Below are 16,419 nucleotides of genomic sequence, written 5' to 3' on the forward strand. Positions count from 1 at the left end.
TCTTAGTGACAAAATCAGTACATCATCCTTTTTAAAAATTAGTACATCATCGTTTTTAAAAAACACCAAGATGTTAAATTGGTCATTGGCACATTACTTGCATCAAGTCATCTGTCGATACTATGTATTGTTAAAAGGTACAGGAATCATTTTTGGGCGGCTCCATGAATTGATTCTTCCTGGGTGGAATACAATAAGCTGGCAAAGTAGTCTCTAGATTCACAAGTTATAGTATGCATATGTTAACAGTGGCAGAGAGTAACGCAATTTGGATTTCTTTAATTGGTTCATGATCTTTAATAAACTTGAACCCATTAGACATTATCAAATTAGCATTAAACGACTAAGTGATCATCTCTAAAACTCCGAACCTCAGCTTTAAACTCAAGTAACCTTTTAGCTTTACGTGCAGACATACTTTCTGCAAAAAAAAAAAACAAAAAAAAAAAAAACAAAAACTTATACAAAGAAGCCAGACGATTAGCCAGAGATTTTTTTAAAAATTTGCATGGCTATTCTTTTTATACCCATGATTTTATTGAAAGTTGGCTTTATTTGCTTTAATATTTGCAAATGGTTCAAATAATGCACTACCGATGTTTTTTAACACGTCAATTTAAAACGATATCACAGCTAACCCTGTAAGTCTACACTGCGACATGTTTGACCTTAAATAGGTTTTAATTAGTTAGAGATTTATAAAACTTCTTTCTACGGATGCAGCAGTAAGTGACAATAAAATTCGCAATACTATAAATAAATTTGGAAAAGTTTTTTCCTAGTAATTTTCTAAAATAAACTTGATCAGTGCCTTAGGAAGCAATTTTTCTGGAACCATACTCCAGTATTGCATTAGTTTTATCAAATAATTGATTTGAAATCACTTCTGAATGTCCATCTTGAGTTAAGGCAACCTCAAAATCTTTGCAATGTTTCTTAAGTTCTTCAGTATAAGTGGTCCATATTAGTAATCTCCCAGGTCTGTATTTGGATTCGATTCCTGATACCTCTAATGTAAATCATTTTAAAAATTTTAAACAATAGTAAATCAACCACTATCAAATTTAGGTACCATTTTCATGTATGTGCAGGAAGCTTTGTTTGAAAAGAGCTTTAAAAAAAAAGAGATTCAAGTTAGGCAACCTTCCCTTATTTCTAGCTGGTTTTTGAAATCAAATGGCCTACTGCAGGTGTTGCCGAGTATCATGAAGTTGTAAAACCAGGATATTTTTATCTTGTATGGAAGCATTTTTGCATCCTATAATCCAGTTTCAGAGTCTTATGAAAGGATGTTTTAGGGATGCCTAGTTTAGTAGTGCTACGACGGGTAGAAAAAGTTGTATCTTCAAAGACACTCCACCGTTGGGTCAGTGCGCTAGGACCTCTTTAGACTATGTGATTAGGTTAAAAATCATGTTATTGCTTAGAGATACTCTGACATTAAAATTTTGCATTTACTTTCATTGATTAAGAAGTATCTGGGATTGATTTCGGACATTATGAGTAGATTCTTTAATCTCCAAGATATACTTTGTTACTACAAATAAAAGGGAATAAATAGAGCTTATATTGTTAATATAATTTAATTGCGAGCTTTTTAAATGTTTACTGGGGGCTCTACCACAGTAAAATTTACCACAGTAAAATTAGGTCATTACAAAAAAAAAATTCATCAATGTTGAAGCCGATATTTTCAGCATACTTCACATGAAGTTTCTTTTAAACTTTTATCCCTTGTAAAAGTAAAAATTTAAAAATATTACCAAGAAAGCTAAATTAGAGTGTATGGAAAAGTTTGAAGGAGCAAATTAATTGGTTTTACGCTTTGCGCTACGAATCGGCGTTTCACGATGTTACTAGTACAAATCGCCCCTTAACGTTACGTATCGGTACTTTAAACACTTTGCGTTACAAATCGACCCTTCACCGTTGAGATTTTTTACAAAAAAAAGTTACTTATTGGCATATTAAAAAGTAAAAAATTAAAAAATTTAAATCATTTTTTTTCCGAATCGAATCTCGAATTGAAGCAGCATTCGATTAGAGAATCGAATCCATTCGATGTGCAGGGCGCGAAAAGAGAAAAAGTTTATTTTACCAAACTGAAGTTTGAAAAAAGCTGAATAAATTAATATATATAGATGTTAATAGCTTTTTTCTTTTTCTTTAAAACAAGCTGATAAATTACTTTTAAGGCTTTTGTGACACTACCTTTAAAGGTTTGTTTACTATGAATCAACATATGTACAAAGAAATTTGTTAAATGTGAAATTTAATTCGTAGTTTTTGTTTGGAATTAAATTTCTGTTCTTCTGAATCTTATAAAAAAAAAAAAAAAAAAAAAAAAAAATTCGAAACTCTATTTTTTACTTTCTTCGAAAAAAATTCGAAAGATTTAATACAAGCACTATATGTTTCTTTTATATATATATATATATATATATATATATATATATATATATATATATATATATATATATATATATATATCACGCTAAACTTCTAACATAGTCTAACATTAATATTAAATAAACAGAAGTTGAGAGAACAATTTTGGAAAATTTCTTATTTTGTTTATTTATGAAAGAGGCCAAGATCGCTCTATCCTCCTCAATAAATTAAGTCAGAATATTGTAATTGCATACGTCATGTCTATGGATAGTTATTAGGTAATTAGTCGATTTCGAATTTATTTGGTTTAAAAAGTATCAACGATGGAATAAATTGTCTTTTGTTTTTCATTCAAAGTACTAATAAAAAAAAAAAAAAGTCCTAGATAATACGAATAATAACTTAAGTCTACGAATAAAAGGAAATATATTTATCAATGTTAATTATTTATGTAGATTACAAAACGTTTGTATAATAGAGATCTAACATTCCATAGGCGTTACTCGTAAATCTTCTTGAAGCCTCGTGATCTCGAAGAACTCATTTAATAAACTATGAGTCACACTTGCATATAATTACACGAAAGTGATGATTCTTTTTGGATACGTAAATAACAATCAATAGCTCGGAATTTTTCCTGAATCCTCGATTCAGAAAAAAATTGCGTGCTTCGGGAATTTTTAAGTCTATTTAAAGTTTCCGAAGTTCAAAGCTCAAAGATGGTCAGCTAATCTATTTTGTCGCAACTAAAAGTTTGTTTTTTTAAAAAAATTTTGAAACACTTGACTTAATTTTCTTACACTAATCCTAATTTTATTAATATAAGTTAAAATTTTATACTTGGCTTTATCGATATCTTAATTGTTGCCGTTGATATTTTCGTATCACTCAGCGTACGCCAATAAGATAACGTTTCTCACGATTCAACGGATAAGTACTTAAGTATTCATTTCAATAAACTTACATAAAAAGTATAATGAAAAAAAAAAACATCAACAAAAAATTATTTATGTAATTACCTATTTATATAGTGGGAGTGACGTAGTTAAGTTTTAAATTTGCCGATCTCTTTAAATTCTGTGGTAAACAAAAAGTATTTATGGTTATAAAAACAATATCTTTGCTTGATTTTCTGATACTAAAAAGTGATACATATATCATAAAATTATAAAAACAGAAGAACTTTTAAAAACTTTAGTTTAGCGAGCTAACTTCTTGTCTTCTTGATGATTAATTAAAGTATTCAAACGTATAGTTAATCTAAGAAAAAGGAAAACAAAAAAGTATATGAAAATTGATTCATGTAAAATATGCAAACTACAGACAGGCACACACATTATTATTATAATCATAATATTTTCATGACCACTTATACTATTTTTTTTTTAGATTATATATTAAATTGTTACAATGAAAGTACACATTAAATCTTCAAACACTGATTTGGTTTCTAGTCTAGGAACATTTGTTGCTGAATGTTCCTCTAAAGCAATAGCTGATCATGGTTATTTTGCTGTTGGATTTTCTGGTGGAAGTGCTGCAACATTGATTTGTGAAAGTTTTCAGGAAAAAGAATTATCCGAGTCTGTTGACTGGTCTAAATGGAAAATTTTTTTTTGTGATGAACGTTATGTTGATTTAAGTCACTCAGACAGTAATTTTAAAGCTATAAATGAGGGACTAATCATTAAGCAGAGTGGTATTTCACATGATAATGTTTACAAGATGAATAAGTTGAACAGTGTAGCTGAAGCAGCATTGGACTATGAAATACAGATGAAAACACTATTTCATACAGATAATTTTCCTTGTTTTGATCTTCTTGTGCTAGGTATGGGTCCTGATGGTCATATATGTTCTTTATTTCCAAATCATGAGCTACTAAATGAAGAATCAAAATGGGTGAGCTACCTTGAAGATTCTCCCAAACCCCCATTACAGAGGATCACATTTACAATAAATGTTGTAAATAATGCAAGGAATGTTTTATTTGTTGCAACTGGAGAGAGTAAGGCTGAAAAATTGAAAGATGTTATTGAAAATGAATCTACAAAGTTTGTTCCAGCTTCGCTAGTTAAACCAAAACATGGCAATGTTCACTGGTTTATTGATACTGCAGCTGCAAGCTTGTTGTCATAACAATAATGAACCATGTTGTTAAAAGATATTTTTTAAATTCATTTTAAAAAACAAAGCATATTTTTTAAAAAATAGAATTAAAAAGTAAATTTAATTAAATCTATTCTGCTTGAATTTTTTTAGAAAAACTCAATAACTTTACATCTATTTCTGTTTGCATCATTTTTTGATATTATATTTGATATAGTAATTATGAAATTTTTGTTAAAGTTGTTACATTGAGTTATAGATGTCTAATAACTATGATATTTGTGAAATGTTTATTATCCTTTATTTAATTACAATGTGCTTCATTGTGTTCAGTTAGCTGAATTTGTATTTCTTAGCATGTTTTTTTTTTCTAATTATAGTAATTAAACAAAAGTTTTTACCTTGTTTTGAAATAATTAAATATGGAGATTGAAAAAAAAAAAAAACCTACTGAATAAATGACAGTTTGCCTGTTGTCATAAGTAAAAGTAAAATTTGTTTAAGAATGATTTCAACAGACATGTATTCAAGCACCTCATTCTCCACTGATGATAGCAGTGATACAAAAACATTTAATGAAAATGTGGAAAATTCAAGTACCATAGTTTTGCAAGGCCTAATGGACTTAGATGATAAGGTAACAAATGTATGTTTAACCGACAAGCAGTTATGTTGGTGCCTTTCAGGTTTGGCTTTTATGAAATTTTTCTGTCATTTTTTAGGTTTTGTTTTTAAGATTAAAAATATTTTAAATTTTAGTTTAGGAAAAAAAAAAACAAAAATAAATGTCAAGCCATGTTGTTTTCTCAATTTCAGGTACAGCAGAAAAGTCTATAAATATTTCACATATCTTTCAAATACACTATGACCAACCAAAAAGCAAATATGACAAGAATGATAAAATCAATGAAATAGAAATGTTTCCAAGTCACTATTTTACTCTGCATTATGTAACAAAGTTCAAACAACATCGGTTAAAGAATCATTCCTTGACATTTCATGTTTCTGACAGTACAATTTGTGAACTTTGGGTGAAGACTTTACAAGGAAAACTTAAAGGTGCATGTTGGTCCATTATCTTCATTATCTTCATTATCTTCATGTGAGATTATACATTATGTATATACAATACACTTTTTTTTAGAAGCTTCACACTTTTTGAGACCAATAGTTTTCAACAGGAAAATTAAACCAAATTAGATCATTAAGTATCTCAAAGTTTCTACTTATACATTTCCTGACATTTTAATTGCTACTATAGCTTTTTAGTTTCTCCTTTTATAAATAAAGTAAACTACAAAACTAGATAACATATATTACATTCTTAGAAGGTGGATTTTTTTAATAGACTAGACAAATATATAAATATATTTGTGTCAAAAATTGAATTATACAATAATTAGATATGGAGAAGAGTAAGGAATAGAGGAAAACAGAAAAGTATTATTAAACACATATCATTCTAACTTTAAAAAAATATCATTAGAATGTTCAAGAGATTTTTTTTATTAATAATTATTTTAAAAATAAATTAAAAATAACTTAAAAAGCTAATAATTTAAAAATAACTAGTTTTTTTTTTTTTTTTTTTTTTTGTAAAGCAAGGAGTAAAGTTCATTTTTTAGAAATTCTTTTTAAATGAACTTTTTTCTATTTAGACTTTCTCTAAAAATATTACTATACTTATGAAATACTTTGAATAGAGTAGATTCTCTCAATTTTATTTTTAAGATATTTTTAATTTATCAAGAATAATGAAAATTTTGATCAATGTTTTTGGCTTTTTTTTTTTTTTTAGATTTCAAATCATTCTATAGTGCTTAAACTTGAAAGTTTTATTGTAAAAATATTTAATAAAAATGTTTTTTTAAGTTAAAGGTTTTTTAAAAATACAATGTTTTTTTTTTTTTAAAGGTTAAAATCATATTTATATATAAAATTGTTTTTTAGTAATCATATATACATATCATTTTAAACCTGTGAATGAGATTATCATTTTTTTATTTATATAAAAAAAGAAATATTTTTGTTTATAAATAAAATTATATTTTTTAAATTATATTATTGATGAATTAATGAGCTTTACTTATTAATTTTTTTTTTTTTTGTTAATTCCATGAATTTTTCTTTTAGAGTTTTTGCGCCCAAAAAGTCTATTAGTTTTTATCAACCCTGTAGGAGGTCGAAAACAAGCTCAAAAAATATTTAGGGAAAAAGTATCTCCATTATTTGACTTAGCAAAAATTACTCAAACAATAATAGGTATTTTGCAAATTCTTTGATTTATTTATTGTAGTTTAGTTATTTTTCTTTTCATGCCTTCAACAATTTTACTAAAATTAAGGTCTATTTTGTTTTAATATTTTAATTCTGATTCAGATTAAACATAGTTTCCACCAATGTAAGCAAGAAATCTTAGTATGTAACAGTGTATTAAGAACAGTTTTTGTTCTTCAGTTTTGAATAATTCACATTTATTCTTTAAACAGTGACAATTAAAAGTTTATTATCAGATTGTGTAAAATATATTTTTTTTGTGTAAAATATATTTTTGCCTTAAAAATTCTTTTAACTTAACTAATTATCCACCTTAGTGAGATAACTAGTTTAGTTAAAAGAGTTTTTAAGGCAAAATTTATTGATATTTAACTAGGGAACTTTTGTTTATGGAATCCTTAAGCTTCAATCGCCAATGTAAAATGATGCTTTTCCAAGGAAAAAAAAAAATTTTGTGTTAAAAGATTAAATGTTTTTAACATTTTTTAAAATCCTTTTTATTAACTGCAAAAATGTATTGAAGAGTTGATTTTGTATTGAAGAGTTGATTTTTGGACTTTTCAAATGATCATTATAGTTTAACTAATACTAATTCAAAAACACAAAAAAGAGTATGGTACACTCTTTTGATCACCCTTGATCTGTAATTAATAATTTCATTTCTTTATAGTAGGGGTGAGCTTTACTGACTGTTATATAAGTTGTTACCAGAGACCTTGTTTTCATAATAGAGCTTTTAATTTTTTAGGGTATGAAATATTGAAAAAAACTTTTATGTTAATTTCATGGATGCTTAAAAGATAGTTTAAAAAAAGCAAGCTCTTATATCAGTCAACAAGTGAACCTCATGATTTATAAAACAAAAAAAGTTTTCAAAGTTATTTCTGATTTCATAAATTCATCCAACAATTTAAAATTCTTAAAACTCCACATAAAATGTTTGTGTATATTCAACTAAAAAAAAAAAGGTGATTATAAAACACATTTGAACTTTTTTCTATTTTATCTTTAATCTATTTTATCTAATTTATCTTTAATCATTGATTTTTTTTTTTTCTTCCCACAAATAGTTACAGAACGTCAAGATCATGCCAAAGACTTTCTTAACAAAGAAGATTTAACAATTTATGATGGGTAAATAAAATGTTTTTTTTTTTTTTTTTAACCTCAACATTCACTCCTTAATTTTTATGTTTTGTAGGTAAGATAGCATGTCATCATGTAAGAATACTGCTTAAATGCAACTGCTTTTAATGATTTGTTACCATGGCTGTGGTTTGTGTTTTTATTTATTCAAATTTAAACAAACAAATCTAATTGTGCTGTTTGTTTAAATTTAAATACATAAAAATATAGAGTGACTTTTTTAATACCAAAAAAAAAAAAGAAACCATCATTTGATATTACATTTAATATTACTGGAATATTTCTATGTCCTGTTATCAACTAGTTTTAATTAAATTTTGTATCTAAAAGTTCTTTAATAAATTAAGAGATCAAAACAGTTATAAAATTAAATATGAAAATGTGATTACACAAGTTAAATTAGGTATAAAATAGGATAAGAAAATCTTCTACCCCAATCTCTTTACTTCCAAAAATATTGACAAAAGTTTTGACCTCTTAATAATGCTTTCTAAATTTGAGGATTTACTCATTTTAGCCTAGTAGTAGACATTAAGGATGGTGAAGGTCATGGGGCTTAGTGCTATAGGCATTCACTACTCAGTCTTGACCAAGAAAAGCAAACATTAAATTCTTTTTTTCAGAAAATTATTGCATTATAAGTGCTATTACTTTTGTTTTAAAAAAATTCAAATAGTACATATATTACATATAAAATAGTACATATAATACAAATGTTACATGTATTAATATGGCTATGCCAATCAGGGTTCTTATTTGCCCTTGAATTAAAATTAAAATCTCTTGCTTGAATGTAAGCAAACATTTGCAAATTAAATATAATTAAATTTTGCTTTCAAATCCTAATTAATGTAATTAAGTAGGATTTGAAAGTAAAATGTCAATATTTCTTACTAAATGTCTGTTTTATTGTACATTTAATGACAAATTCTTATTTCAGTGTTGTATCTGTTGGTGGAGATGGAATGTTTAGTGAGGTATTAAATGGTGTTTTAAGATATAATGGCGCCAGTCATGGTGTTAAACCAGGTTCAGAGGGAAAGCCACTTCGTATAGGAATTATTCCTGCTGGTTTGTTTCTATTTTTCTTGTAATTGATATATTAACTGTCAATTAGTGATTCCAAATTTAAATTTACATCTTTTCTAATTTTTTGTTCTTTCTTTTTCACCCTAAAAAAGGCATTAACTCTTAAGGTTTAATGGATTATACTGAAACCATTTATACTATCTTGTGTTTATGTATTTGATTAACTCTGTAATGATTGTCAAAATAATGTTCTATACCTATCAATCTCATCAACTCTTTTTTTTTACCTTATTTTTTTTTCTGGGGTTATATGAATAAAAGTTGCAAATATTGTCTCCTTTTTTTAATCACGTCTTTATAGCAGTAGTAACCAGCTAAATTTCAGTTCATTTGATTAAGTTTTTGAAATCTCTCAAGGGTTCTTAAGTTGATTCATTTTGAGTCCAAACATGGACATTTATTGACCGTTATGCAAAAAAAAAAAAAATCTCAAATTAATATTGATCACATATTCTTTTCTACCAAGAAATACTGTTCAATCAGCAAACATAGCCTTTTAAAGTAATTTACTTTAAATGTAAATCTAAGAAAAATTAGATAAGAACATGAACTTAGAGCAAAGATTATGAATCTGACTTAAAATGTTCAAACTTTTAGGCTAAACTTTTATTGAAAGAAAATAAACTATAAGCATCAATGAATTGTCCAGTTTTAGGAGCAGTGGTGTCAAAACACATTTCAGTTATCTCCAGGATTACAATTTCAGGGTTTAAGATGGTTATAGATTGCATCAGGTGCAGCTAGGTCCTGACTTCAACTTTTGAACTCTAAGGAACTTTGTAGTACCATTAAGAAGTAATGTTAAAACAAGTAATATATCCCCTTATTTTTTTTATTACTCCAGTGACACATGCAAACAGTTCTCTATCCCAGTGAGTTTAAAAGATTTGTATTCTTCTCTTACATGTTCAGCAGTTTTTTGACAATCAAATATTCCTCTAAAACTCGTCTAATGTAATGTTGTAGAGTTGAAGTACTAAAAAAACAAACTTCTATGATTTTTTCTGTAAAAGTCTATGCAATTGGTACAATCACAATCTTGGTCAAAAACTGTGTTCATACCAATTAGTAAGAATGTGTGATGATCTATTATTTGTCCGAATCTTACAATAGCACTTGAGTAAGATTTTAGTATGTAACAAAATTTCACATTAATAAACATTTTATTCTGGTAAAAAAAAGCAAGCGTATCATTCCTTTTATAGGTTCTACTGACACTGTGGTTCATTGCACAACTGGCACTAGTGACCCTACAACATCTGCACTACATATACTGCTAGGTATGCTAAGTAATAGTTTCTAGTTTAAAGAGTAGTCTTATAATAAGCTTAGTGCTGCTGTTTTTATTTTGACTTATGAGATCTTTGTTTTAAAACCTATAGGTTCTGAAGTGTCTCTTGATGTTTGTTCAGTCTCAAGTGCTGATCGATTCATTAAATACTCTGTATCGTTGATGGGGTATGGCTATTTTGGTGATGTGATAAAAGAAAGTGAAAAACTGAGATGGTTTGGACCTAATCGATATGACATAGCTGGTTTCAAAAGATTCATGATAAATAAGTTGGTATTCTTAACTTAACACCTGCTTTTACTTATAAATGACAAGTTTTTTTTTTTAAACTGTTAACATATCGCATAAAATTTTTTGTTGATGTTTAATGTTTTCATGAATTACTTAATTGATATCAGAATTGTGCTCATAATCATCTTTATTTAAGATCATATGAAGGTGAAGTCAGTTTTATACAAGAACCAGAATGCAATAAGAATTTTAAATGTGTAGCAGGGTTAGTTTAAATATTTTGATTTTTTTTTTTGTCTTTTTTTATATTTGTTGTTTTAATAATGCATATTTCTTAAGATGTGATTTTTTATATTTGTTGTTTTAATAATACATATGTTTGCAGATGTGAGCGTTGTTCAACAGTTCCTAATGAAGTCTCACATCTCAATGAAGGTGATGAAAGTTTTATTAAAACCAAAGTTGATAGAAAATTTGAAAACTCATAATTTATATTTGATAAAGTCTTTTAAGATAAGACCTTTTTTTTAGAAGATATTCTATGTTGTAGCATCCTTACAAAATGCTTTGTTGGTTGTTTTAATTAATTGTATTCTATGAAATCAGATCTTTTTGTTTCTAAACTTTAAAGCTCAACCATTTTACTTGTTACAATTTATTCAATTGAAGAAATATATCTTACTTTTAGCATTCTGGCAAACTGTAAGTGGGAGATTTATTAGTGTAATTGGAGCAAATATTTCATGTCGGTGTGCTCGGTCATCAACAGGAATTTCACCTCATGCTCATCTTGGTGATGGGTATATTGATTTAATACTTGTTCGCAAAACATCTCGTACAAAGTATCTGCATCATCTATTTAAAGTTGCTGATAGAACTACAGACCATGTATGTATCTTGTATATTTCACCTAAAACAACTGTCACAATCTGTCATCGAATATTGCTGTCATTTGTTAACACCATAAGAAAGTTACATTTAGTAAAGTTAACATAAAGTTTACACCATAAGAGAGTACATTTCAAATTGCTTTCTTTTACTACCAAAAATGAAAACAAAAATTATTTCAACAGATCATTTACTGAGAAGAAATGTAGCTAAATATTGTTTCATATATTGTTAGTTAATCATGTGTCAGTGGAGTGCCATTTTGTCAGTGTTGTTTTTCAAATGGAAGACCAATAATTCACAAAAAGGTTCAGAGCAAAATGACTTACATATAATCATAAGTCTAATCAACAAATACTTGCCTATTTTGCTGAATTCTTTTTATAGTTGGTTCTAATTTAACTTTGTTGTTCTGATGAAGTAAAGAGTAAGGAGAATATTTAATGAAAGTTACTTCTCCAGTAATGATTCTGATAGTAATCACAAAATCTGAAACTCACATCCTGCCATCTGAGTGATAATTTAAAAATCTTCTAAAGCTAAACTTTTTTCAGGAAATCTGGTAAATTTCATTTTTGTGCTGATTATAGATACTATATATCTAAATATATATTGTGTATAATTTTTGGATATTTTAAAATATTTATTGATCAAAAAAGAGTTATAAAAGATATGGGTTCTCAAATTCCAGTTAAAGTGCTTTTTTAACTGGGAAAGGATTGTATTGCCTGTATATTACCTGTTTTCATTTTGATTTTTCACTTTTTAAAGTTTTGTTTGAAAACAGCATTTTTTCCCTTATTAAAGGAAAAGCAAATCTTTAATACACTTCAACAGTGTCCAAACACATCAAAGTATTTGAATAACGCTTCTCAAATTACCCCTTCAGCTGACTATAAGAACCCTCTTCTACCATCACTAAAGACTTTTAACTTATGTAGTTTTGTACAAAAGTTCAATGTACATAGATCTATTAGTTATAATTATCAAACTTTTTCTATTTTAAAATTTTGTCTAAAATTTTGTTATTTAACATGAGATGAAAGACTCTTTTTTACTTGCACATTACTTGTAGGGATTCTCAAATGAAATCCCATGATAAGAATTGAAAATATTTTTTCTCGAAATGTACACAGGACTGTTTATTTCCTTTAAATGAAATGATTTAAATGATGATATAAATCACTATTTAAATCAAAAGTAAAAATTATGAAAAAAAATTATCAACAAAGATATGTAACTAAATAAGATAATTTATAAAGCTGTGGTTTTTTTAAATTATTTTTTCATTAATTAGTAGGCAGTTTATCTACTGTATGGTAGTTTTTTTTTTTTTTTTCAATTTTTTTTTTAAAACCTTGATATATTTAGTTCCTTACAATTCCTTAATATAGATTATAATTTCTTAATATAGATAATTCCTTGATATCTCATTTGAGAAGGCCTACAGCACAATAATTAAATTGTGTATACAAAATAAATGTAAAACTAAATAATACTTCTAATACATCACCATATGAAGATAATATTTCAAAAAAATTTATTTGTACCTGCATACATCAAATAAAGATTCAAACTTTTACTTTGATGAACATGCACACAACTTAAACATGCACACAGCTTAAACATGCACACAGCATAACAATCATAACAATTTGATGCTTTTTTCCACGAAGCTTTTAAATCTTTGATGTTTCTGCAAAATGTTTTTATTTTTTTTATTTCTTGTTTAGAGAATTAGGTGTTTTAAGTACAAGATTCACATCATTTTGCTCATATCATTCCATAGCCAGTTTACCTTTGATTTTACGTTTTGTTCATACCATTCCATAGCCAATTTACCTTTGAATTACTTGATCAGGTAAAAACGTAGGTCCATTATCATGTGATTTAATGAAAGGTGAAAGACATTTTTGTAAGGATTTTCTTTAACGGTATTAAAGAGTAAGTGTGAACTCACACATGTAAGATGCTTATTTTCTGCCTAAGCTGCAAATAGCTTGCTGAATCAGAACTCTTTTAGCAAATTTATCATGTTTTGTGTAATAAAGTTTCTCTGCTTTTCCTATATTTTTGGATATATAGTAGACATACCCAGGAATTTGTTAATGATTGTACGTGATGTAAATTTCATTGTCTTCAATAATACAGAAACTTTTAGAAATGAAATTGTTATACAACTTTCTGCAGCAAGTTCTTGCACTTTTTTTTTTGAATTTTAAAACAGTTTTGGATCTTTTGTGATTTGAAAGAATGAAGACCCTACTTATTTCAATATTTCATACTTTTGCAACAAAACAATTGGAAAATCCATATTTATTTGCACATTATCTAAGTGAAAGACCTGGTTAATCTTGAAACCGTTAACAAATTTTCTAACCAGTTTTTTTTATCTTGAAAGTCCTCCTATTCTCCTCCACCTGACTTTTGTTTGATTGATTTTGTTTTAGGGAAGTTTTGAATAACATGACTATTTGCAATTTTTCTGCATTTTAGAGATATATTTGCAACTCTTATGCAATTGAGTTGTTGCTTCCATTAGGATTTTTGTATATTTGTGTATAGTTTTATCTCTTATCTTCTTTGTCATTTTTGAAGCAAAGTTTATTTTAATGGAAAACTAAATCATTATTTTGAAATCACAACATATTCCTAACAAAATATAAACACAATTAAAAGTTCATTAATACAATCACTGAAAAAAGGCATTTTTATTACACATTTATTTTGTCTAACAATTTATATTGAACTAAAAACATGAGTTTTGACAAATCAGTGAAATAAAATCACTTAATTTTATGAGAAATGGTCTTCATGTCAGCTACAAAAAATCTCCTGCTGACTTAAAGTTTTAACAGATGCCATGCTTCCACATTGATGCACTATGATAACCTAAAACTATAATAACCAAAACCAATAAATATAGAGATATGAACAAATTTAGATTATATTATTTTATGGTTTTTTATTTCTTACCTTTTCAAAATCTATGATGCTTTCATAGATTTTCCTCCAGTCTTAACAACTATTGTGTTGGCCCCAACTTCAAAACAATCTCTGGTCACACTCAGAGAGAATAGTATTTTAGCAAATTATTGATTTGAACTCAGGGGGGCAGGATGAGCATACAAGATTTAGCAACAATCGTTATCACAACAGGTTGCGCACTTTTCATGCAAGCTTTATCCTAATTCTTTTTATAATCTTAATGCAGAACTTACATTCAGGCCAACTGTCATTTTTTTAAAGCTGTTTGCTGACAGTCATTTTACTAACAGTCGTTTGTAGGTAGTTAGTTGAAGGTTGATAACAGAGGAGAAAATCGATTATTAAAACAAGGAATAAATGCAACGTCAACTTTTTTACCACTTTACATGATTGCTTCAGCACATTTCAGTTACAGATTGTTTTTGCCATTATTTATTACTATTTCTTTCAAAATTTTCTCATGATTAACTTTTTTTTCATTTAAAACTTTAAAGCAGAAAAAAATTAACTTGACTATCAATTAGGCAGGATAAACTGCTTAAAAGCTTAAAAATATTACTGTTATTTTTACCACTGTGGCCTTCAATTGTCATTGATCCAATTGTAATTGTTGTAAAGCAGGATCTTGTTTAGATCTTGTTGGATCTTGTTTAGTATAATTTAAGGATGATTTTAAACTGTAATAATTTTTCATTTAAAATTTAGTTCTGAATAAAACTAAAAGAAAAAAATTTAATCAAACATTTTTTTTTCTAAGTGTAAGATAAAATTCATATGCAAGGTTTTCCATTGAATCTTTTAAACTGAGTGGTTAAACCTTTAAACAGTTGCAAAATGAAGAAGACAAATCTTTCTAAAAGCATAAACAGTCCAAAGTATTTATTCAATTGAAAATAAAGTATTGGCTTCTTAAAAAGAATTTAATTTTTAACTTCAGTTGCTTGTAGGTTACTTTAATTGTAAATAGATTATAATTATGTAAAGTGCTACCTATAAAACATGAAATCTTCGCTCGGTTTGCAAATGTTTTTATTCAACTTTTCATTTTTTGTTAGTTCAACTTTAACTTCATTGACGTTTATCGTGTAAAAGAGTTCAAGTTCAAATCAGTGGCATTGTCAGCTGACCATAATGATAATGGTGATCGTGCTGACTACTCGTGTAAAAAAGCAGAATGCAACCCGGCTTCCAGTGTATGGAACGTTGATGGGGAGATTGTAGATATCTCCGATCTACATATTAAGTAAATCTTCGTTTTATTTCATCTTGCATTAAAATTGCTTCTAAACTATATCAAATAAATAGGCATGACGCAAACACTTGATGCACTGAACACTTTCAGTATTCCTTACCTTCTCTTCTTTAATGGCATTTTCTAACAAACTTCTTCTTATAAACTTTTTTTCCTTTAGAGTCCACCGGCAATTAATTACTCTCTATGCACTTGGCATAGAGGAGTAGACAATAAAGATGGTTTTATCACTAAAAATTAAGTTGTAGTCTCTAGAGGATCAGCTCAGGAAGTTTTAGTATTTGTGATTTGTTCAGAACGTTTTACCATTCTTTTGTTTTTATGTCACGCTAGAGTTTTTATTCCACGTTTTCTGATTGTTAATATACACAGAGATTATTTAAATTTTTGCTGGTTCAATTGATTTAAAAATTGGGTGTTGTTCAAAATAAGTTGAGAATGTTTATGAAGACAACACTGGAAGAATAAACTTTAATTTTGCAATTTTTTAGTTGCCTTTTTTCTGTTTTTTTAGAAATCTGATATTGTGAGTACAAATCTGTTGTTTTCGAATATCAATAGAAACAAGTTATAGATATTACACCAAACTGAATTCATTAATGTCATTCTTAGTAAGCTATTTGCAAACTAATGGTTTTTTTTCCTATTAAACCTCAAACTCCACACACACACATTCAATTTCACATTTTTTACTCGACGCCATTAAATTTACTTTAGTTGTATATACGTATTTAACAAAATCAAGATGTAAAATAGT

At 27.3% G+C, this 16,419-nt stretch overlaps 3 protein-coding genes across 6 annotated transcripts in view; 2 read left to right on the top strand and 1 right to left on the bottom strand.

Moving 5' to 3' along the window:
- Positions 1 to 16,419, bottom strand: part of LOC145194821 (sodium/mannose cotransporter SLC5A10-like) — a 297,350-nt gene that overhangs the window by 16,101 nt on the left and 264,830 nt on the right. The window lies entirely within an intron of this gene.
- On the top strand, positions 3,479 to 4,975 carry LOC145195333 (6-phosphogluconolactonase-like). Its single transcript, XM_080073147.2, has one exon. It carries the CDS (start codon positions 3,802 to 3,804, stop codon positions 4,528 to 4,530), a length of 729 nt encoding a protein of 242 aa, XP_079929273.2. The 5' UTR covers positions 3,479 to 3,801; the 3' UTR covers positions 4,531 to 4,975.
- On the top strand, positions 4,874 to 16,145 carry LOC145195127 (ceramide kinase-like). 4 transcript variants are annotated; one of them, XR_016446206.1, is made up of 12 exons: positions 4,874 to 5,137; positions 5,317 to 5,559; positions 6,634 to 6,762; positions 7,848 to 7,911; positions 8,864 to 8,994; positions 10,218 to 10,292; positions 10,395 to 10,572; positions 10,731 to 10,861; positions 10,908 to 10,969; positions 11,223 to 11,422; positions 15,466 to 15,653; positions 15,823 to 16,145. XR_016446206.1 is itself a non-coding variant. In XM_090070405.1 (12 exons), exons 1-12 carry the CDS (start codon positions 5,006 to 5,008, stop codon positions 15,869 to 15,871), a joined length of 1,557 nt encoding a protein of 518 aa, XP_089926531.1. In that variant the 5' UTR covers positions 4,874 to 5,005; the 3' UTR covers positions 15,872 to 16,145. The 4 variants fall into 4 exon arrangements, 2 of the variants coding, with proteins under 2 accessions (XP_089926531.1, XP_089926533.1); XM_090070405.1 differs by having other exon boundaries at positions 4,874 to 5,186; positions 10,731 to 10,799; positions 10,920 to 10,969; XM_090070407.1 differs by having other exon boundaries at positions 10,731 to 10,799; positions 10,920 to 10,969.

The sequence above is a fragment of the Hydra viridissima genome, unplaced genomic scaffold (assembly GCF_058129835.1).
Source record: "Hydra viridissima isolate aposymbiotic clone 2 unplaced genomic scaffold, HvirCarnegie_v1 scaffold_13, whole genome shotgun sequence".
Lineage (NCBI taxonomy): Eukaryota > Metazoa > Cnidaria > Hydrozoa > Anthoathecata > Hydridae > Hydra > Hydra viridissima.

What these genes read in the sequence shown, in the direction of transcription:
- LOC145195333 (XM_080073147.2), top strand. Translation starts at nt 3,802, where the DNA reads ATGAAAGTACACATTAAATCTTCAAACACTGATTTGGTTTCTAGTCTA.
- LOC145195127 (XM_090070405.1), top strand. Translation starts at nt 5,006, where the DNA reads ATGATTTCAACAGACATGTATTCAAGCACCTCATTCTCCACTGATGAT. An exon ending in TGCACTACATATACTGCTAG is followed by an intron (nt 10,293 to 10,394) that starts GTATGCTAAGTA and finishes TAAAACCTATAG; the next exon opens with GTTCTGAAGTGTCTCTTGAT. An exon ending in AGTCTCACATCTCAATGAAG is followed by an intron (nt 10,970 to 11,222) that starts GTGATGAAAGTT and finishes TCTTACTTTTAG; the next exon opens with CATTCTGGCAAACTGTAAGT.